Genomic DNA, 23,602 nt, shown 5'->3' with positions numbered 1-23,602 from the left:
GAGTCATTATAAGCTACATGTGTGCAAGTTGATACTGACAAGAGAATAAAATTGAAATGTTCCCTTGCTGATCTTAAAGTCTAGCTCACTGATAAGTATCCTCACAAGGGAAGACAGAGACTTCTGGAATTTAGGAATGATATGAACCTTCAAATCCCCTGAAGAAAGGACGAATATCAGTATGTATCAATTTAAAAACAGTAATAAAATTTATTGCAATTCAAATTATCACAAAGTATACATTTTATCGTCTTAATGAGATGTACATGCATATAAGAAACAACTGACTCATTATTATGACGACAAAATACTTTCTTGATTAGACATCTTTTTGGCGGCATAAATTGGAGTTGGTCGAAAAGATGAATTTGATGAATATTTAGCTCTGTCATGATGTGCTAAGTTCAATATTTCTCTCTTTAATTTTTTCAGCATGAAACAGGCACTATAAACTATTTTTTAGAACTCTAAGTGAGAATATTCACCGATTATTCCACGCCAAAACTTCAGATGTCTTACTTTAAAAAGTAAAGTGAGCAGAGATATTAAGAGCCATCCATCTGAAATGTACTTTTCAAAGAATATTTAATGTAATATAAAACGGCCATTTTTTTCTTCTTTTTTTTTCAGTGAGTAAAAAGTATGAAGGGTTGAAAAAATTACAGGGATGAATGATTTGAATAACGACCAAATTTTCTTTCAAAGGACCCTGCATGTAATCCAAGAGACTCGTGGCTTTTTAATGAAATTTTAGATGATGATATTTATGTCCGCTGAAGTATCGTAAGCTTAAGAAATCAAGCTTTCTAAGGGCCAAACTGGAGAACAACTAGGCTGATAGGTAATATTTGTAGCATTTTTACACTTATTAACTATCAGAAATGTAGGTAAACAAGGAGAGCTCCACTTTCTTTGCTACGTGCCAAACAAAGGAATAAGACAAATGCTTGCGTTAATTGCCTCGGAGTAAAAGGCTGCACACATCACGCATGTGAATATTCTAGATAATTCCCTTTTTAGCCCTGCCATTCTCATTGGCTCAATTCTTAATGCTCATCTTCCAGCATAGGAGCAACAAATCAAATAATAAACAAATTTAGTCGACACCAAACCCCTGATTTGATGTGCAGGGTCCTCTTTTATCATGATGACAAAAATAAAATATCAACCTGGATGATACTGACATCATCAGCTCTAGTTGAAATCAGACAAACCTATGTGGTGAAAAAATATTTCTCCGATTTGCTTGAAGAAAGCAATCCTTACTGAGTATTCATCTTTAAAAATAGCTTTACTTCCGCTGCATTGAATTATCTAAAAAGTCGTTCTGAAGGTGTTTGACCGTTCAGAGCTCTTTTCAAGAGCTATCTTTTTAGACAGCTTTTCAACACCTGTCATTGCTGAGGAAACCACATCATTGATTCCAACTCCATAGTACGATGCACCCACAAGAGTAATTGGAAGCCGTTTCTCGTTGATATACTTCTCAATCCTTTCAACTCTGTCCGCATGACCTACAATATACTGAGCGATGCAATTTCTGAGAATTGAAACTTTAAAAGCTTCAGGTTTTTCATTAATTCCTAGTATATGTTTAAGTTGATTTAGTGCAATGTCCAATAGCTCTGATTCGCTTTGTTTTTCGCTGAAATACTGATCAAACCAACGACCACCCATCATCACAGTCAAAACTGTTTCGTTTTTTAAATCAAGACAAGAGGAGTCATAGATAACCCCTAAAATTGGGAGTTTCTGTGATGGAGGCACTAGGAATCCAAAAGCTTCTTGTTTTAAAAGTTTTTTACTAAAAGCTAAATTTATGACGATAACATTTACAAATGGTATTTTTGAGAGTTCATCAGCCAATACTGGATGCTGCTTCTTCAGTAATGGTGCTAAATTGATAGAGCTAGTTGCACAGATTAAGTGATCAAAAGTATGCTTTTTATCTTTAATAGTTAGGTTGACTGAACTCCCTTGGAATTCAATATCAGTGCAGTTTGCATCCAAATTGACCTCGCAATTGGGATTGAAAGAAACAGCCTCATGCAATGTTTTAGGTAATTCCCCCAATCCACCATTTAAAGAGTACACACTCCAGTGCTCCATCTTCGATCGAAAAAATAAATTACTTTGAGGTATGCTGACTACTTTTGACTTATCGCGTCGTTTTAGCCAATTTTTTATCAATCCTTTAATTACAGAGCCATGCTCCTGCTCCAATTGGAAAGGAACTGCCATTAGAAACTTGACGCTAATCTCTTTCGCATCACCTGCACAGATTCCACAAAGCATAGGCCTAACTATATATTCGGCAATTTCTTCTCCAAAGCGCCTTTCCACGAAATCATACAGGCTCTCATCCTCCTTCTCAACTTTCTTTGCTCTACACTCATGGATAAGGTATCTTAGCACTGATTTGCTTAAGGGAGGATGTGCTCTCACCAAACCTGAAATGCCCACTGGCAGTGTATGCAACTTGTTATTCACATAAATAAGACGATTTTTGGCGGCAGGATGGGTTACAGGCATGGGCTTGACTTTGGGCCCTAGATTGAGCTCCTCAAGAAGGGCTAGAGTAGTTGCACCTTTTGGTCCAGCAGGACGGATTGTTCTTGGACCCAATTCAAAAATCACTCCATTTTCACGTTTCTCAGATTGAATCCAGCCGCCAACAACTTTGGAGCCTTCAAAAACAGTTACAGGATGAGCTTTGTTTTTCAACAAATAAAATGCAGACGACAGTCCAGCCAGACCTCCACCAAGGATTGCTGTCATCGTAATGTGCGATTCTGAAACAAAAAAACCATTCCAATTATTAGGTTCCTACAGAAATAAAAATGCTCCCTCACCCGCCAACTTCCAAAAATTATTTATTGATAGTGTTCCTTATCACTTCAATAAATGATCAATTACACAGCAGATAGTTCATTGAATCATCCCCCTTTTACCTCTCTTTTTACGTTGACCCAATCCTCCCTCACTTTCTCCTTGATCCTGCTGCAGGCATCATTAGGTCCTGTCCAAGTGATAGAATTTACAACAAGGTTTTGAAAAACTTGATTTGGAAACAAGCTTTAACATAGTCAAATCTAATTTGTCATTAAGTTTCATAAAACTTTGTCGAAAGTTCTGCCATGCACCTTGGAAAAAACCCGTGAGGACAAAAACAACCAACCATGAGAACATGCATGAGTAAGTATGGATTCCGAAAGTAAGGAGAGTTGTTTATGATATCTGACACCTGGAATTTGTGAGATAGCCGCCATCTTTTTGTACCCATAATCTTGCCGCAATCATCTCCCATTTGTGGCGTTGAATGGCAAAGGGAGGAACCATGGAGTACAATAGAGTTGCAATGTAGTGGAGCGCCGATGAAGTCAATCCATGAATGGGCCATTCCAAGCCTCTTATTGGCCGGAAATGTGAACCAGGCATGAGCTAAACAGCATTTTGTAACCTGGCAGCTTATGGGAGAATTGCGTGATTTGCATAATTTATTAATTACTTTAGCAAATTTTGGCAAATTATATTGACCAAAGTCATAACAAAATAAAAACTATATGAGACTCCAGGTATTGATGAAATAAATTTTATACCTGTAACTTCTGAGCAAAGCCTGGAACTCCGATCCAGTGCATATAGAATCATCAGTCTTAGGAAAGCTAGACAAATCAGCCTTAAAAAGTGACTACATCAGTATGCTCCAATAGAGTTGCAATGGCGACTCTCTTGGACGTATTTCTACCAAACAGACCTATGTGCAAGTGAGAAATATGGGGTGTGCTCGTTAGTTCTCTTTGCGTAAGAGTGAATGATAATAATAAAGCGCCAGTGACGTCAGCGACAACGAACGAGCGCCGGCACGACGGGGAGATCGCTAGAGTGAGCCCTCAACTCATGAGCCCTGTGCACAAGGCTCTCTTGCCATGCCCGCGGCTCATGACTCCCGCATTCAGTTGGCACATAGGTCTCTTTGATAGAATGTAATATCCCGCTTTTCCAATTCTACAAAAGGAATCACGTCCACTTTTACATTGCTTCTTATGCAGCTTCGACGAGCACACCCCATATTTCTCATCTCCACATAGGTCTGTTTGGTAGAAATACGTCCTCTTGTACTCTATGGGAATAACCTCTCAGTCTCATGATAGAACTTCCTCAATTGAGGCACTGGATGCAATAAGGGCGCTTCTCGGTTGCAGTGTTTCAGAGTCTCCTCTAATATTTCATTCATTGCACGGAAAGTGAATGCATCCATTTCACTAAAAATTTTACTGAATATTCCTAATGATTCTACAATTTTCTGTGGAAAGAATTCTGGCAAAATCACCCATTAAATTCTCCTCCAAAGAATTAATTATCAACAGAGATTCTGAAACAACGCAATCGAGAGGTGCCCTTTTTGCATCCAGTGCCTCAATCGCAAAGGGCAGTTGCAATGTTGCAATGATTTCAGAGGATGGTACAATCAGTGACAAAGTAATGAGAAACTGACATTAGAAGTAAATCATGCTTTTTGCGAATAGCGAGAAGGAGAATTTATTTTTTGAAAAATTGGTCGTAATTTGCATACCGAATTGGTTGAATTTCAGATAATTTCTGTTGGCTTGAATGTGTTCTTCTACTTTCGATATTCAGGAAATTATCGCCACGAAAATACGGGATAAAAACTTGATAAAAACTGAAGAGACAACAGAGAGTCTACGAACTTTCCGGTGGCTTTTTGAATTCCATATATTTCAAAAACCAAATAAAAACATAACCTAACCTACTTTATTTTCTTTTGTTGCCATACTTCTGATCTTCTGATCTGATACTTCTAAAAAGTTTTAAGTAGTCGGCAACAGTGCATTTTTATAACCTCCAAAAAGTTTGTTTACTTTTACTTTCGACTTTACCAACCGGAAATTTGGAAAGCCTCTTGCTGAAATCCAAACAGTTATCTGAAAAGTTATCGAAAGTTATTCAAAATTCGAAGAGTCTATCATATTTTTCTTTATGTTTATGTGAAGATTATCCCACCAATTTTTCCATTTCACATTCTCTCACCTTTTTCCAATCAGTGATTTCTTTCGACGATGGGCGACCAAGGTTTTGTGGGGATACGTTTTTGTCAAGAATGGTAAGATCCCCATCTTACATAAATATTTTAGGAGAAAATTTTCCTATGTTTTCTTTTTCCATATTGTATGAAGTCTTGTAAAAACGAGCCTGTTGTTTCAAAGAATGGTGTATTTCGCAGTGGGGGTATACTTACCTATTGTGAAAATGATCTGCGGCATCAGGATCTGGCAGAATTTCTCTCTGCTGTTTTGACTTGACTAAATTCTGTGGCAGAACACGGAGTCTTTTACTTTGTGTTATGTCATAAATTAATCTCGACATCTGGTTTGAGTGGCAGAGAAGGACTCAACTATTGCCAGCTAGAGTCGTCCCCGCCATCTAATTTTACGCACCTCAAGAGAACGACAGAAGATCAGCTGTCTCCAGATTAGGATTGGAGTAAGCACAAGAATCAAGATAGCGGATTGTCCGTTGCACTCTTATCGTGCGCAAACTTATTTTGTCCGGATATAACTTCAAATCCTCCCATATTGTGCAAGCACTGAATATTTGGTGTTCATAGTTTTACCTATCACAACTATATATAATGAAATTGTCCATAGATTAATGTCAACACCTTCCCTTTTCCCTTCAAATCTAATTTTTTCCAAAGTTTCTCATCTTTTCTTCCCTTAGTTAACTCCAGCATATTCAATTCACTTTTCTGTACCGATCTCAAATTCAGTTCGAAATCCGTTCATAGTCTCTAATCCCTCTAATTAGCATGTTAATGATTATGACTTGATCAACAAGATTAGAGACAATTAAAAACAGTACATCAATGAGAATTTTTCACTTCAAAGCGTGATTAAGAATATGACGAGCCTTGTAAATTTGAGTGCAACCTGTTACTCTACTAGGTCCGATCCCATCTCTTTGACGTGCATTGGTAAACGTGCAATGCAACTTTAGTTCTTCTTGCATAATTTATTCTAAATTCAACTTTATTTCTTTCAAGTGTACTCTTCAGAATCCCAAGTATTAAACTCTCCCAGCGGTGCAGAAAATACCCGATCATGCGCCCGTCCGGGCCCAAGACAATGTGGAAAAGCCTCAAAAATGTGGAAGGAGGGAACACTTTGAGGGGCCAAAAGTCAAAAATCGAAGGAAAACGTCATCTTTTTTCTGATCGGTGGGAAATATTGTAGAAAACTGATGAGATAAATGTGAAAACTTGAAAGATTCTGCACCCCTGAACTCTCCGGTCCCCTAAGTAATTATTCAGTTTCTTTTTACTGTTATTTTCTGCTTTCCCATTCAAGCTCTCCCACATTCAACCTCCCTCGGGCTTAAGTATCTTTGTTTTTTTTGTATCTTTAGCATCATTCCTAAAAATTACTAATGTGCAAATTTAAAGGTGATTTGTTTTCCATTTCTCATATTCTTTTTTTTTTTCAGCAACAACATGTTGTATCCAAAAGAGGATAAAGAGAACAAAGTTTTACTGTACGCCGTAAGTACTCAATTTTTCCCCAAAGTCTTTAATATAGATGTTTTTTTTTTTTTTTTTTCATTTTATCCCAGAAGTGCAGAAATTGCATAACATGTAAATGCCCATTTATAATTGGATTGTTCAAAACAATTTGAAAGCTGTCAAAAAACAAAGACTTGGGGCTTTTTATCTCCTCGCTAACTTTAAAATTATGAATTTGCTTAAATTACCTTCTCTTTGTGGAGAAACTTGTTCATTAAGCTGCCCCATGGCAGTAAAAATTTCACAAATAAAATGGTTTACAGTTTGTAATTTACTATACTTATTATGCAGACAAGAAAAAAAAAAACCTATCTAGATACATGGCCCGAACTTTATGGAACAAGGTGGAAAAATAGGCGGGTCTACACTACTTTCCCGGCAAAATAGTGTGTACCCAGCACTATTTTACCAACTTTTTAATAAGAAGTCTGCCTTAAAATAAGTGAAGGTAAAGATAATTGCGATAGATAGGTAAAGGCAAAAGAAATCTGCTAAAAATTCGCAAAATCACTCAATATTAGTAAAACGAAGCAAGTTTTGTTTCAAGTAATTTTTTGCAAAGAATGAGGCATCTTTATTCAAATATTTGAAACTCTTTTGTAAGAAGAATCAAAATAACTGTCGTATTCAGAGTGTATCCAATATATTTAACTTAAGGATCAACCAAGCTGGAATTCTCAGGTGCTAAATGTTAAATGAGAATTTGTTTAAAAGAAAAAAGTTTTTCAACAAATTTTTGAATTATTTTTTTTCAAGATCTGAAACTAATCTATTTCTAAATTATTTGATTACCTATTTTCTGTTTTTGTCCTCAGTGTCGGAATTGTGACTACAGACAACTGGCAGATAGCAACTGTATCTATGTAAATAAGATTATGCACGAAATAGAGTAAGTCTAAGAAATAAGTTTTTGTTACTTTAAGACATTCTCCCTCGGTAGTGCTGTGCGTATTCTATATCTCTCAGAAATTTTTGATCATTATCAGTTCATCACTCCAAAATTCTGGAAGTTTTTTGGCCAGCAAACCTAATTTTGAAGCTGTATAATATTTTGATAATTCAATCAGAAAATTTACGAGGAGCAAAGATGCAACAGAAACAAAGACTGAACCAATTCCGTAGTCGCCACATTTAGCATGCACCCTTTTTCTCAAAAGGCAAAACTTGATTTTTTAGGTATATTTTGTATCAGACAATCGGTGAAATTAAAAAGCTGGTACAAGTAAGTAGATCATATGAAATAGCCTCACAGGTAGATGCTCTATTGGGTTGGTGGCACCTATTTTTCTCAATTCATTTTCTAAAAGTAATAAGTGCACAAGCCTCTAGGAATTTTTCCAATTTTTTTTTATCCTTAGTGGCAAAAAATCTTGATTGGAAATACCAAAAATGGGACCCATTTCCTGCTTTAAACAATATTTTTGGCATGCTCTGATGTTGTAGCCAACCAGGGTAGATGACGTTTGGTGATTGGCTGAACTCAGCTTCCGGTATCACCTTACTACGTCAACTTGACTGTCGGTTTTCGATTAGTCAGATGTTGATTTGTTATTTCTCCCCTCAGAAATGATTTTGTAACTTTTTAATGAACTTTTTTGTTTTTTCACGAAATTTTACACATGGAGAACTATACTTCAACCCTGCGAAAAGTCCGTGCAATGGCCCAACTCTTTCTATTTGCATTTTAGTGCACCAGTTTAGATTTGTGTATTTATGGTAATAACTCATATATTCATGAGAAATGTTCAAAAATCCTAGAAAGTTGCCCTAAAAATTCAATTTGAGTGATATGTGTCAGAATGAAGTGTCCGCACGAATGGTGGTCCAAAAATCAATGGTGACTTGTTTTTTTTTTTTTTTTTTTATTTTTTTATTTCACCTAAGTACGAACATCTCATGGTTTCAAGGTTCTTTGGTTTTTTCATTTTTTTTTGTGTATTTATTTCCTTTGAAGTTGATGATATCATGTAGTTCATCATTCAATAACTTAATATTTTTTTTTTTTTCCAGTGAATTAACACATATTGTATCAGATGTCATCTCGGACCCCACTCTACCTCGCACTGAAGATCACCCATGCCCAAAATGTAACCATAGAGAAGCCGTATTTTTCCAAGCCCAGACCAGAAGAGCTGAGGTAAGCCTGATATTTGCTTTGGAGAGTTGAGGCAAACAAGGCAGCCATTTGACTCATGTCAAATACTCAATCAGATAGTGTTCAACAAAAGGAGGCTATTTGTGAATCTAGGTTGTCGTAAACTTTTATATTGAGGACTCGCGGCAGAATGTAGACAACCCACTGTCTCATAATGCTGTCTTCTCTCTCTCTTTTATCCTAAAGTTGATTTGTAAAATATTGACGGTGGAACTCCCAAACCAAGCATCTCATTTGCAGTGAAAATCTTCCCTCCTATTTTATTTCTTTAAAGGCGTGCAAATTAACATCATTCTTTAAAGCTTTAACAGGATTTTACTCACACGTATAAGAAAAATCACGGTAGTTTTTAAGAATGCCATTGAGTAGTTTTCCATTGAAAAGATGAAGTATGATGGGAAGTCTGCAATGTTGCTCATGAAATTATGTCTTTTGGGAGTTTCATTGTCGATATATAATGTCACAAAATAACGAGAAAAACAAAGAGAAGCCAGTTCTGCATTGCTCACGTGGCAGGGTCCCCGGAGTAAATATTTTTGTTCATGGCAAAATTGTTGAAGAGATGATATTTTTTCCAACTGTGATTGCAATCACTCATAGCAGGAAATCCTAGGGCTATCACAGTGCTAATTTAATGCTCTATCATTTAAAAAAAACTTTTCGGATAATATTATCTCTCTGTTGTAAATCTGTAATTAATCTAAAATTTTGAATTTTGTGACTTACAGGAGGAAATGAGGCTTTACTATGTCTGTACCAATCAGCATTGCACGCATCGCTGGACTGAATGAAGAATGCAAAATTCACCTCTTAATGTTCTCAAGCTGTATATATTAAGATTAAGTTTTAATCTAAGCACTTTTTGTGTTAAATTCTAAAATTCCATTTCAATTATTTCATCTAGTTTTTTTTTAAGTTTTCTTTTGACTAAATTAAGGTAAAAATAATATAAAAAACCCAAGTTTAAGATTATCCTCTTAAATTTGTTGATGCAGTCAATCTCCATACATATTTTGGTACCTCTTAACATTTGAAATTTCTCATGAACATTTTTCTCCAATGTAAAACAACTTCGTCAACCAATAAAAAGGCAATTAAAAGACAATTCAATATTGGGAACCACTAGAAAGAAGAGTGTAAGGCAGAAAGGCCACTTTTCTTTTTTTTATTATTTTTTCAGGTTTTCCTGTATTTAATTGTTGTTTAATTGTACATTCGCAAAAATGTTTGTGACCATTCTTACTTTCTCGCTCCCCTTGTTTTCACCTCAGTGAATAATTTTCACTCAGCAGTACTCAAGAGTTACCTCTACTGAACATGAAACATGAGCCAAAGGACAGCCCACAGAACAACAACAAGAAATTCGACCCTGATTAAATTTTAATATTGATTGATATGATGTTCCTTATTATATGACTTCCTGAACAAAATGAACTTTTGAAATCAAACTTTATATGTGCCTATTTCTGGAACAGCAAGGTTGAAAACCGACTTATTCCACCCTCTTAGAGGCATCTTTTTAATGGAGACATGGGAAGCCATGTATGCGTGGTGAGGAACGCTCTTATCGTTTGGAAGAATTTAATTATGTTTGTCTGTCTTATATCCCCGGTCTGCATGAAAACTAAAGATTTCCTTGATTATAATTCAGACATTGCAACAATTTTTCTACTGAATGTGTATTAAAATTTTAAAAAAAATTATCTACTCTTTATTTGAGTAACATCATATGGAAACATCGATATGTAGCTGGTGCCGAATTTTTTAATACTCCAATAGTACTTTTTGACACTGCAAAGCAATTTGATTTACTAAAATTTGAGCAATCAACAGCTACTTTTCATTTTGAGTATTCAAGGACTAGAACTTTTTCAAATGTCTACTACTGGCCAAAATTTAACATTTTTGAGTAAACTTTAAGTAGACTTGTAGTACTTAAAGTAAACTTAAAGTGGTGAACTTTGAAGTCCTTTAGATGATATTTCAGATACTTATGGGTGTTCTCTTATCTTAACATCTTGCATACTTTGTCCCAATACCTGCATCTTTAAATTCAAAAACGAAAATTTCAAAGTTTAGGGTAATTTATTTGTTTTTGGTAGGTATTCACGGGTAGAAAATAAGATCAAACCAGCAGCTTGATCCTGTGACTCAAGTTGCCAACTTGTCAAATCAACGAAACAATTACTGACGTCTCCACTTTGTCAGCTTTTGAGTACCTTCTTGTTTCAGCTAACGAGCTTTGGGTGATGCAGTGTGTCCAACAAGTTAACCTCACACCAGCTTAATTGCCAAACTAACTGCTCGAATTGATACAGAACTACAGCTGAAGATTAACCTTAAAGTATGAAGGAGGATTATAGTAATACACAACCAGACAAGACTTTTTTTTTTTTTCCAATTTTATTGCAGCCAATGAGGTGCATACATTATAATCATTTTGGAGAAAGAGACTGAGTAATAAAATAAACAATTTTAGAAAAAAAAGGGAAGAGAATTAATAATAATTATTAAGTGCACTTAATAAGTACAATTTTCTTCACAGAGAAAGTAGGTACATTAGAGGTTAGGCACAAATTCTGTAGAGGCCACTTTTGTTTTTTTAAAATTATGCCTACATTGATAAAGATATTCTTAATTAAAAGAGAAATGGCACAAATAAAAAAAAAGGAAATCTTCAAGAAAAAAGGAGAAAAGCGCCAGTTGATGCTTTCTTTTGGCTCTACTGACAATTTACTTTCAAAGGGATTGGCAAAATAATTAATTATTGACTAACAGAACAAAAGTTGATTGAAGGCTCTCGGAGCTGATAGCTTTCTTTTGATTTCAAACGAAAAATTATCTTATCCAGTCGAAAGAAAGGATTAAAATATCCATCTTTGTAAGATTTTGAAAACAACACACAAACATAGTAACTTTGATCAACTCATCCACAAGATTTCAAATCATTAAATATCTAAAAAAATACAAGATGTGAGAGTGTAAATTTAAATTAATCAGTTCAAGTTAGTAGAATTAATTGATTATTACCTCTTTTCCCTGACAATGTCTAAAAATTTGTTGAGTGATGAGAAATTTGATTAAGTAAAAATAGTAAGAGTTTAAAAGATTAAAAAATAACAAAACTAAATAAATAGAAGTCATTAAAATAAAATTTAAAAAACGATACATTAGAATAAGTACTTGTAAATAATAATACTGACTTGATTCAAGTACATTAGAAGATTTACCTCCACATTTTGAAAGCATGTGGCTGCGAAAGTTTTTGATCTCAACATTATAGGGAATTTCTTGGTAAAATTGACAGGGCAATATTCATTTCAGTGAAACTTTAAGTTGGATTTTTCGAGATTCTACACAAACAAACTAATACTTAATTGATGAAACTTTACGACGGAAAAAGTAAGTTTCCTTGTTTCGGATTTAAGATCTGCAAGCAAATTAGAGTGCAGATCTTCATTAAATTTTGAGTGACTAGTTGCTTCATTCTGTAAAATTAAATTCGTAACATTACAAGAATGAACTTTGGTATCTGTGCACAAAAAAATAAAGATCTACGCTTCATTTAAGATTGGGGAAACCTTTAAATTTTAATAAAAATAGTAAATCGAACGATTATTTTAGTATAAAAAAAGAGGAGATGTCAGCTTGGATAGTAAAATCAATGACCCAGATTGGGATCATTTATATATAGGATTCTGTAAAGGAAATTACACTAACAGTTTAGAGAACATAATATAAAACGACAGAAACAAAGAAAGGCACACATGAAGGCAAACACTAATAACAAGGGCATCAACCTCTTTCTATTGAAAAACAGTGGCTTTTCTGAATCAGGAGAGACCCAGTTATCCACTTCATTGTGACTCAATGTAAACAGAAAAATCGCAAAAGCTTTCTTTTCTTGACAACAAAAAGCATGTAAAAATATAGAATTGTAAAAATACGCTAACAACGAGCATTTCACTTCAGCAGCTATGTATATAGAGACTACTAATTTCGTCACCTTCCAGGCAAAGTATCACAAGCGCCATGCGACGTTTAAAAATTTCCGCCGCCATTTTATTTTTTTACTGAGAAATTGTTGGTTGAATCTGTTTGGAAATTTCACTAAATTTTATCGGCAGCACAAAGAAAATTCAGTGAAATTTTCGGACAGCTTCGTTGAACAATTTCTCTGTAAAAAAATAAAAAGGCGGCGGAAATTTTTAAACGTCGCATGGCGCTTGTGATACTTTGCCTGGAAGGTGACGATTTGATGACTGACTTTCTTGTAGTACTGAAGATTACTTATTCTTCCACCGGGAAAAAGTACCATTATCTTTTTGATTAAACTAAGAGTCTAAATAGTAAATATGATAGATCTAGACTATATAATTGATCTATTATAGACATATGATAGACCTAAATTTAGATTCCAAAATTTGTAGCAATAAAGAATCTTGATTGAGAGTAATAAGAGGTTTTTATACTTTAATTTTCAGAACATACCACCTCTTGGTCTTGCTGAATCACCAAGACTTATTATTATCAGAATATTTAGGACTTACTAAGGCATGTCACCCAGTCTAAACTATCATTTTGTAGCTGCCTTCAGCTCTGCTGTGCTAAGGAAGAACGCTGCATGAACATTCCAATGTTGCCTAAAATCCCTTGATGAAATAGTTATTTCTTGGACAATTTACAAGGATTTCACCTTTAAATTTTAACTCGCACTAGATTAAATTCTCATGAAAACGCTACTTTTCTAGAGATCTATTTTATCAGAGGAAATTGGGCATGGATTTTTTTTTTTTTTTTAGCATGGCAGAGCTAGCCTACTTTTAAGTGACCACCCATTGCTATCACTTTTATGCTCCTGAGCTACATATGAATGACTTGACCTATATAAAGCAATGCTTGATAACTACACGTGTAGTTAGATAGGTTAACATTAAATCTTGCACAAAGATAATGTCTCCGAAAATCCCTGAGACAGTCTGATAAAATCTGACTTCAACATAGGAAATCAGTGAAAAATATAGCTTCTAATTTCTCAAGCTTCATGCTGAGTGTAAAATTTAGGAGAATATAGTCAGCTAACTTCCCTTTTATGAATGAATTAAGATGTAAAATGTAGCATTCTAGAAATTGAGTCACTTTCAGGATTTTTGTAGAAAGCCATCATGCAGTACCACTCAAAAATTTGGCACTTTGAAATGGAACATAAAACATAAAATTGTCCTACTATTTTTGGTGCAAAAACGAGAATTACATAAGCCTCTGCTATCAATAACTATAAACGATTTCTGTCTGAAGCTACGGCTACAAGCTCACTAATTGTGCACAGTTCAAGGCCTTGTGAAATAACAGCTCATTACAAAGAGAAACTACATACACGTTAAATAAGTTTTTGTGCAAATAGTTAATAAATAAAATAATTAATCTAAATTTAGTAAAACATACTTCAATTACAGATTGCGAACACAAAATTATGGAAGCCACTTATCGCACCATTGCTCGATGAAAATGGTGTGGTGAAATATTTTAACAGTGAAAGATCGGGACATTTTACATACTTGTAATTAGTTTTTCACTCAATTTCATGTAGCTCAGACTATCAAAATAGTTTGTACTGTTTATGGAAGAGACCTTACACAAATGGGTACGTCACGGTTTGAAGTCATGAACTAGGGTGATCAACAGAGCAGTTTACACTCAAATGGACGAATTCATATAGGCTGTAAAATGTGAACTCACAAAAAATTGTAGCAATGTCAACTGCTTAGAATGGCTAAACGAATGAGTCACAACTTTTACTTATAACTTTCATGGAAAGCTACAGTATTAGTAAAAAATTCTTCTAACTACTTAATACTTCAATTATGCAAAAAATACATAGTAATGTGTAAATTCATGCACTGAACAGAACTCAAGAAAATGGATGACTCCTTGCGATGCTCAAATATTCATGGTTCTAATTCATTGTATCGTAAAACTTTTTTTGTTCCATCAAATACAAGGGTGAGACTTAGTAGACAATAATACAGAGTTAACTTAACAAGTTTGAGTATTAAAGGATGATAGTGCGCAGTTTCTGTAGCAGAGTGACTAGGATTTTATCGTTTCATTTTATCTAAAATTGGAAGCACCTGATCGAATGTTGGCCTTTTACCAGCATCTTCATTCATGCAAATACGAATCAATTTGGATAGGTGAGGAGAGATGCCAGGCGGAATTGTGATTCTCAGACCCTCCAGTGCAACCTGAAAGAAAAATATATTACATATAATTAATAATTTCTTGAGTAAAAGAATTTTCTTCTATGAAACGACATTATGAGGTAGATGAGATCTACATGAATAATTTCAAGGCAACACACCATATGCTCACCAAAGAAGGCTAACGTTTGTAATTCCCTGAAGAAAATAATTAGATACAGTATTTGCTGGGTGACACTCAATTGTGCTACAGCTTTGAGAATCAGAAAAGGAAAAAGAGACTGTAAAACTTGAAAACAGTGCTGTAGTCTTAGGCCAGGGCACTACAACTCAAATCCAGATTTAATGTCTCTATTTGTCTTAATCCATCCATTGTTTAGACTCCGACAAAATGGTCAACTACACAAAACCAGTAAACATTCATTCAATGTATTCGTAACCTGTCATGTCATGCGCAGTGATTCTTTACGGTAATGTATTTAAGGAGTGCTATAAAGAACCCTTTCAGTTTCAAATAATAGCAAAAATCGGTCAGGTCTTATGCCTCAAACAGCAAGTAAAACTGTTGTGCTACAGCATTGCAATCTTGGTGCAAATACTTCCGATACCATTTTTTTCTTCCTCTTTTCTGTTTTTTTTTCCAATTGATGGAATAATACGTACTATTGCTTTCCTCTAATTGTATCATATATGGTGATATTTTACTATAATACATTTACAAGGTACTACAAAGAACCCTTGATGTTGCCATTCTAATATTGCTTTCCTCTAGGTCAAAGAAAGTACAGAATTCTAGAAAAAAATTGACATAACACCCACCTTCATGCCAATTTCCATTGGTGAGAGGTCCGCAAAAGGTACTTCTCTTGTTGACAGCTCCCACAGGAGGATAGCAAAACTCCACATGTCACTAGCCTCTAAGTTTCTTTCACTGGGCTTCTTCTGCAAAGCTGTAAAACAAAAAAATTCTGAATTGAAAACTCTTTCAAAAACATCAAACAAATCATAGGTTAAAATCAATGAGACAAAGGAGACGTTTGCAGAAATTTAGAGAAAACCCACAAAAAATTATTCTGACATTTAACAAGAACATGGACAAGAGTATGAAATCATGTTTGACTTATTTAATGATAATTTTGTAAAATAGGAATCAATTTAGTTTTTAAAAAGAGACGATTACAATTTTGCTGGTTGCCGTTGTGAGTGGCAACCACCCCTTGACTTTTTTTAGTGCAGTTAGCAGACTGCTGTGGATTCTTTTGGATTAAGGATGGTACGATACTAAGAATTAAAAGAAGCGAAAATTCTGAGCAATATTAAAGTTTAGTGACTGCTACAAACTTTACCTTCAGGTGACATCCAAGCCGGATAGTATACTCGCGATCTTTCTTGGAAAGAAAACTTAGCATCAGCCATGTTAATCCTGGCAGTCAGATCTTCATCAATCTGAAAATTCAATATCAGGACATCAGCTAGTAGAATAAATATTTCACACTGATTACAAAAAAAAAAAAAAAAAAAAAAAAAAAAACAGAAAAGAATATTGCTTGATTTAGTTTTAAGGTGAAGCTTTCTGAGGTCTAAAGGGACAACCCTGAAGCCTACATTTGAATGTTGGGAGCTTTGCCAAGATCACATCTTGATGTCATGGAGATGAAAGTGACATTTTGATAAAGAACATAAGCCAACAGAGTAAAATGCAGGAGAAACTTTCTCACCACACGATGGTTGTCGCGTGAAGAATGAAATAGGCAATTAGTGTTACGAAGAAAATCGTAAGATTTCTGCAAAATCAAGGCAATTGGGAAGAACTAACTGGGCAAACTAATAAAAATTAAAAAAAAAGGTCCTCACTTTGAAAATTTTGAGAGGAAAGAGGCTTTGAAAATCAGAGGGCCAATTTAAAAAATGTGAATATGAGGAACTTCCTGCACTCTTGAGATAAAAGGGCAGTAGCTCTCACACGTTTTGGTAAAAATTTCTCAAGTTCTTTCTAAAGCTCGTTTTAGGCTCAGAGTAGCAGATTATGTACTTTGAGTCATTGGTAGATGATACAATAACACTTCATTGTACACTACGAAACAAAATAATGGAAATTATAAATATTTTGCTTAATAGAATCAACATTTCTTTACTTACAAAACGTTTTCGAAAAGGTCATTATCACAAATCAAATTATTAAAAATATTTACCATGACATGTCTGCTGTTCAACTGGTACTGGGGAACAATGCGGTCCAAACTATGCAAGTAAGCCATTCCTCTGGCTACGTCAACAGCAAATCTCAAAGCTTGAGCCGAATCAACAACAACTCCTCCACCCTTGTGCAGCAGTGAATAGAGCGATCCATTTGGCATATCTTGACTGATAACCACCAAACGCGGTGGAGCAGTACAGCAACCAATGACTGGCAAGATGTTCGGGTGCGAGAATATCCTGAAGTAAATTGAATAATATTGAGAACCTGATGACAATTGACTAATATTGTGCTATAATAACTGATGTGTTATGAACTTCTGTTTTGATTTTAGAATTTTTCTTTGCACAAAATGCTACAAAATTGAGAGGCACTTTCTCGAAAAAACTTCTCATACTCCGACTGACAAGTGAAGTATTGAGATTTAAACCATTGGAAAAATGGAGCTAAGAAAACTTTAAAAAATAAGCCCGCGACACGTGAAAGGGAAAATGATTTTGAGGAATGCCTCGAGCTCTCTTCTCAAATGGAGGAAGAGAAAAGAAAACACAGAAAGGAAAAATTCAAATAAAGGATGTAGAAAAAAGTCCCTTACCTCAATTTAGGAAATTCGTCATTGAAATCTCTCACAAGCCTGGAGGTGCAGTTGCGTACAGCTAGTATTTTTGCAACGATGTCGTTCTTTTGCCAACGACCCCTCCATGTTTCTCCGCTGTGCGTAATTGCCAACTTTGTGTGCAGTGACAACTCATATAAACTAATACCTTTGTGTCTTGATAAGGAAGCATCCCCTGCAAAAGCAACAAGCTTACACTGAACCACTGGGAATAAAGAAAAAAATAAGATGCTCAGGAAGAGCAATTCTATCTATTGAATTAACTACTCCTGTCTTATTTTGATCTTTCCATGCATCCATGATCATCTCATGAATTCATTATATTACATTGAGAAATTTTAGTCTTTGATTTTATTGACTTAATTGTTCAGTTGTCTTGTTCTAATACAGTCAAACGATGTAAATTAAAATGCCAGAGACCAGTTATAATACTGGTGTGTTAAAGAAAAATAAAAAAGAATATTAATAATAATATCTGATAGTATTATGTAACAATTTGAATTAATTGAGAAATAAAAGAGAGAGAAAAGTAATATACAATTGCAATACATCTTTTTAAAAATTGATTCTTTTTAAAACTTGAAAAACCGAACGCGAAGTCAGGGTGAGAATGCAATAAATGATGCATGGATACTTACGGCTCCTCGTTTTCAATCCTAACCAACTCTGATCTTTGAAGTTTATCTTTTTTGTGTCTTGACCAAGTTCAACAGCTAGATCTGCAAAGAAATTGTGGTAAAAGAAAAATTAGAGACAGAAACTCGAAATACCTAACAAATTGTTAGTAATCTAAAGTTAGTGAGTATAAAAAGAAAAGAAATATTGTATCTGAACTTTGAAAGCTCCAATTGGCTGATGCAGGGTTGCCATAGTTTCTTCATTTTCAAATTTCCTGAAATTCCCTGACTATTCTTGCTTTTTTCTGACTCGAAAAGTTTCGAATTCCCTGACCTTCCCTGACATTTGAATAAAACTTCCACTTTGATTTTTTCCTTTTAAATTACACTCACTTTTGCTAAAAGCTAAACAAATTTCATTCCTCCACTTTTTGTATGAATTCCTGACTTTACCAGGTATTTCCTGATCGTCGAAAAATTCTCTGAGTTTCCCCGTTTTCCAGACTGCTGGCAACTTTGTTGATGATGGTGGAAAATTCAACAGATTACACAACTTATTTTGAAATTGTTTTTTGGTTCTAGCTATATTTAAGATACTTGAGTAACAGCAATAAATGGTTCCTGCGATTTTCTTGAAAGTCAATAAAGTAATCAGTATCAGGGTATATCCTTGAATTTTCTAAAAATTAGTGATATCAATTAACTGCGCAAAAATGTCATTTTTGGAACGACTTTAGGAATGAAACTTCAAATAGACTCACCATGCAAATGCTTCGCCAATGGACCCCTGGTTTTGTCTAGTGGTGTATCTCCATCTTTATTTGCCAAAGAAATAAGAGCTCCGTGAGTTATGAGCTCCTCTGCTAATCTTTCGTAATTCCAAAAGCATGCGTAATGAAGGGCAGTGTTTCCATGTTCATTTGTGAAATTGATGTCCGCTCTGTTGCGTAAAAGCTAGACAAATTAAACAAAGAGATTAATGAAAGCTGAAAAAGATTTTCGAGAGCATTTACATAAAAGTTCCTCTTGACAGGCCAATAGATACTTAGAGCTGGTTTTCAACTCCATATTGCTCATGTGAAAATTTTCCTTTCAGACAGACTTCTTTGAAATTAGGAGGGAAATCGGATTCAGGTGTACGAAGACAGTTTATCTGGAATTGATTATTTTTTATTAAAGGGACAGTTCCTGATACCACTGAAGAAAGCTTTGACGTTTTAAATAATGACCGGTTATAAAACTGCAAAGGTATTAGAAGCTGTCTGATTGCGGTTATATTGTTCAAAATGAGAAAATCTAACGGTCAAATTGTAAATCATCTTTTTTCAATATTATTCTAAATTTGCAATAGATTACTTACACAAAAACCAACAAGAGGATAGTATAACTTGCATCTAGGTATTCAGCATTGAGCAAGGGGCAAAACTGATTTCCATATTCAGCATGGGAGCTGAAGACCTAGTGATGTAATAACTATAATCATCTAAATTGAGCTCGTAGAACCAGAGTTTACACTTTAAACCTTCTATGACGTGAATTAATTTTGTGTCTGGGAATCCAAGGGACCCAAATCCATGCTGCAGTTTTCATAAAAACATGGAATCCCTATTTTTCCCTCAAAATTTCAGTAATAGTCTTTTTAAGAAAGGAAACATCGATGACAATTTGCATCATCATGCTGTAGAGAAATAGTTCCATTTTTAAAAAAACCAAAAGAATGAGATGTTAAAAATGAGTAACACTATGCCATTGAGGGTAAAGTATAAGATTATTTCTTGGAATTGATGCACGACTACCATGCCTCCTGCCATTACAAACAACAAAGGATCTAACAGCACTGCCACTTGTAAACTTTATCTTTAATCTCATCTTTTATTTTAAATTTTTAAGACTGGCTTTGAGAGTACTTGTACAAAATAGAGGAAAGAAGACATACCAAGAGCACAATATCTTCATGCCCATGAGCAGCAGCAAGATGTAGAGGAGTGTCATCTCCACGGTTGGTGGCATTCACACGGCCACCTCTTTGTATCAAAAGCTCAGCAATTTTGAGGTGACCCTCTTTGCAAGCCCAATGCAACGGACTGAAACCATGGTCATCTCTGGAAGAAAGAGAGTAATTTAGAGCAAACAGACTTTGACAGACAACTTTGAACTTGGATAAAACTGCCTCCAATGAAGTTCAATTGTATGACAGATAGACTTTGCAGGTGAGAGGAATTTGCACTTAAATCATTGACTTGGATATCAAATTAACCTGATGAAGGGTAATGTTGTTTAGACCATTGCAGTGCAAACATGCATCTACTAAATATGCATGACTTTTAAAACGTTTGAAAAAAATTCAAGTTAGTGCTGGGAGGACCAACTTTCTATACAAGATGAAGATTCCAGGGGTGCAGAAAATGCCCGATCACTCGCCTGCCCGGGCACGTGAAAATGTGGAAAAGCTAAAAAAATGTGGAAAAGGGAACATTTTGAGGGGCCAAAAGTAAAACATCATAGGAAAACAGAAGAAAAGCCGGCTGGCGGGGCGTGAAAATGTGGAAGCTTGGAAGATACTTGCTTCGGAATACCATTTGATTTTCCAACTTGTTTAATTTTTTGCCACTGTTTCATACAAGTATTGCCAACTAAGGCAGGATTTTACACTGAAATTACCTTGACTTTTACAAGAGCAAGATAGTTTTCCACTATGCTTCAGTCAAAATGTTACTGGAGGTACTGAGATTTTTTTACTTCTATTTCAGAGGCTAATTTGTTCACAAAATCATATTATCATGTTGGCTGTGATATTTGTACCTACTCACAGTGAAATAAACATATTTGAATTTTGAAATTTATGAACTGAATGTGAATTCGTGCATGCTTAATATCCAAATAACCTCATATGGGTGATAAGGTATCAGGACGTATTAAACAACTTCAGAAGTCAACTACAAAACCATCTTTCAGAAAGGAGAATCCCATTTGGCTAGGAAACGTGATTTCATCTCTTAATAATCTCAACAAGCTACAGCTGCTTTAAATAGTAAGAAGTGTCAAACAGAAATTCCTTAGAAATCCAATGACATCAGTTTTATAACATTTGACAATGAGGAGAAATAGGGTTATCCAATGTGTTCTTGAAGTCGGTTCAGCATGACTTAGAGATGAAATGTTTTCATTGCCCATATGGCTTAGTATAGAGAAGGTCCAAAGCTCAATTCATCCGGATGAAACAATGTTGTGGTAAAAATAATACTGAAGCCAAGTCACCAAGTACCTTGAAAAGTATTAGTGGCATTACTTATTAAGACTCAAACATCAAATTTCATGGGCCGACTGAAATCGCGTGAGAGGCAAAGCATGTGAGAAATGAGGTAAAACTGATGGTATCGGCTAAAAATTACAAGAACACACCTAAATTCTTATGACCATATATGGGTGTCTAATAAAGTTGGTGTAGGTGTAACAGGCAAAAGCAAGAGCCATATGTCCAGAATTCAAAGGAGAAAACAATCACGGTTGTTATGTTTACAAAGAAAATTAAACAGAAGCTGTTCAAATTTCAGAGGTATTTACATTAACAAACGCACGAAGGAAACTAAAAACATAACAATCCACTAAGTGTCAAAACACCTTACCCTTGATTCGAATCATTTTCAGTGTCATCTAGCCAGACTCTGACTTGCAAAGCATTTCCACTCCGGCACCAGTGAAAAATATCTTCCATGCTGAGCGAAGTTTACAGAAGAGTAATAAAGTGATAATATTGAGACCTCAAATTAGAAATTGTAAGAAATTGAGTTTCAGAGAAAAAATGGTGACTGGATCCAACTATAAATAGGATGTAAATACGATGCCATTTTCAACTGGAAATGGGGCACTGTAAAGATTTCACGAGAATCACTTCGTGGTGTTGGATGTAAATATGTAGATTTAAGGCACTTTTCACTGAATTAAATGTAATAATCTAATAAAATAAATAGAATATCAAAACAAATGAGGCCATCTGCTGAAGCCTACTGATAACACTTTCGCTCTTCGACGATCTGCGCTACTAGCGCTCTCTGTTCGTCTCCAAATGACTTAAAATTAACTGAAGAAGAAGAAGCCGGAGAAGTTCGATGTTTACATTTTTATCAACACACAAATCTCATAGCGTATCATCTAATTGCGGTTTTTTGTAATAGTTCAATGATTTATTAATGGCATTTAATCTATTATTTCTAAACTTTCCGATGCATTGAACAGACTTTCTTAAATGTCTTTTATTGTCAAATTTCTGTATGTTATTTTTTAATTAAGAGACTTGGCAGCTTCACTAAAGTGTTTATTTTGGTATTTTGGAGGTTTTGTAGGTTTTTTTTCCATCAATTTCTTTTTCTGTTTATTTCTGAGTGTACTGTGTCAAAAATAACCGATAACCTACTTGTTATGGACACATGTCAGTTTAATTCCTAGAAGTATTAAAAGTCTTTCGATAGGAAATTATGTTTTAATCCTAAAAATGGGTAAAGTGAATTCCGTTGAATTAAATGTTCCAGATTTAGAAAAGATAGAAACAGATAATTTGGTTGTTGTTCCTATTCATGCCCGTAAGGACTTGATAAATGACTGTTGTGATCTCATTAATTCAGAATGGCCAAGGAGTAAAACTGCCAGGTAATATTTTTCTTTTCCTAATTTTAAGATAAGGGTATTGACAGTTACTTGATAGCTAATAGCGTTCACTGTGCTTGTGAAAGCAGGATCACTAGCTGCATAGTTGTGAGCTTTTAAGATACATTCATTCGTCATCTTGAGCCTGGTTGATGCCTTGCATAGTCTATTAATAGGTCTCAGTTCCCCATGAATTTTATACTAATTCTTTGATACAACAACTTCAGTTCTGAAAACAGTAGCTGTGTTTTATTAGGTGGGAGATGCCTTAAAAGTCAAGCTTTTAAGAATTGAGTACATGGGTATTTCTACAAAGATCTTTGTGAGTTTGAAACTTAAATGAAAGCTCTCTAGTCCCTTCAGGTGTCACATTAAGCTCTGGATTTTAGCTACTAATTTTGAACCAGGCCATGCTGCTAAATCTAGCGCTTGATTTATGTAGATAATTAGCTGAATATTTTTTTTTTAAAGACTTTCATTTACCTACATGCATGCATCCCATTGGGATTTGCTGCTAAATTTGGACTCTAAATGAATTGTGAACAGACTGCTAGAATGTATAGATTAGAAAACTCTTTTTGAGAACATTCATG

General features: G+C 34.8%; 3 protein-coding genes across 3 annotated transcripts; 1 reads left to right on the top strand and 2 right to left on the bottom strand.

The window, feature by feature from the left end:
- Positions 1-186: 186 nt before the first annotated feature.
- Ppox (protoporphyrinogen oxidase) lies at positions 187-4,783 on the bottom strand. Its single transcript, XM_019056863.2, has 2 exons — positions 4,577-4,783; positions 187-2,792 (listed from the first exon to the last, which is right to left on the bottom strand). The coding sequence occupies exon 2, from the start codon at positions 2,776-2,778 to the stop codon at positions 1,315-1,317; it is 1,464 nt and encodes a 487-aa protein (XP_018912408.2). The 5' UTR covers positions 2,779-2,792; positions 4,577-4,783; the 3' UTR covers positions 187-1,314.
- Positions 4,784-4,863: 80 nt separating this feature from the next.
- On the top strand, positions 4,864-9,959 carry Polr2I (RNA polymerase II subunit RpII15). Its single transcript, XM_019056860.2, has 5 exons — positions 4,864-5,125; positions 6,505-6,559; positions 7,396-7,469; positions 8,591-8,717; positions 9,464-9,959. Exons 1-5 carry the CDS (start codon positions 5,082-5,084, stop codon positions 9,524-9,526), a joined length of 363 nt encoding a protein of 120 aa, XP_018912405.1. The 5' UTR covers positions 4,864-5,081; the 3' UTR covers positions 9,527-9,959.
- Positions 9,960-11,119: 1,160 nt separating this feature from the next.
- Ilk (integrin linked kinase) lies at positions 11,120-22,408 on the bottom strand. Its single transcript, XM_019056907.2, has 9 exons — positions 21,992-22,408; positions 20,302-20,467; positions 19,127-19,319; positions 18,387-18,467; positions 17,728-17,923; positions 17,128-17,371; positions 16,282-16,381; positions 15,755-15,885; positions 11,120-14,980 (listed from the first exon to the last, which is right to left on the bottom strand). Exons 1-9 carry the CDS (start codon positions 22,078-22,080, stop codon positions 14,834-14,836), a joined length of 1,347 nt encoding a protein of 448 aa, XP_018912452.1. The 5' UTR covers positions 22,081-22,408; the 3' UTR covers positions 11,120-14,833.
- Between the last annotated feature and the right edge of the window lie 1,194 nt (positions 22,409-23,602).

Source organism: Bemisia tabaci, chromosome 5, assembly GCF_918797505.1.
Source record: "Bemisia tabaci chromosome 5, PGI_BMITA_v3".
NCBI classification, from domain to species: Eukaryota; Metazoa; Arthropoda; class Insecta; order Hemiptera; family Aleyrodidae; genus Bemisia; species Bemisia tabaci.
Note: the sequence above shows the minus strand (reverse complement) of the source record. Positions and strands in the feature narration are given on the sequence as shown.

Excerpts from the sequence above, each read along its gene's own strand:
- Polr2I (XM_019056860.2), top strand. The coding sequence starts at position 5,082 with ATGGGCGACCAAGGTTTTGTGGGGATACGTTTTTGTCAAGAATG. Across the intron at positions 5,126-6,504 it reads ATACGTTTTTGTCAAGAATG|CAACAACATGTTGTATCCAA; the intron begins GTAAGATCCCCA and ends TTTTTTTTTCAG. Across the intron at positions 8,718-9,463 it reads CCCAGACCAGAAGAGCTGAG|GAGGAAATGAGGCTTTACTA; the intron begins GTAAGCCTGATA and ends TGTGACTTACAG.
- Ilk (XM_019056907.2), bottom strand. The coding sequence starts at position 22,080 with ATGGAAGATATTTTTCACTGGTGCCGGAGTGGAAATGCTTTGCAAGTC. Across the intron at positions 17,924-18,386 it reads AGGATTGAAAACGAGGAGCC|GGGATGCTTCCTTATCAAGA; the intron begins GTAAGTATCCAT and ends TTGCTTTTGCAG. Across the intron at positions 15,886-16,281 it reads GGCTTGGATGTCACCTGAAG|CTTTGCAGAAGAAGCCCAGT; the intron begins GTAAAGTTTGTA and ends TTTGTTTTACAG.
- Ppox (XM_019056863.2), bottom strand. The coding sequence starts at position 2,778 with ATGACAGCAATCCTTGGTGGAGGTCTGGCTGGACTGTCGTCTGCATTT.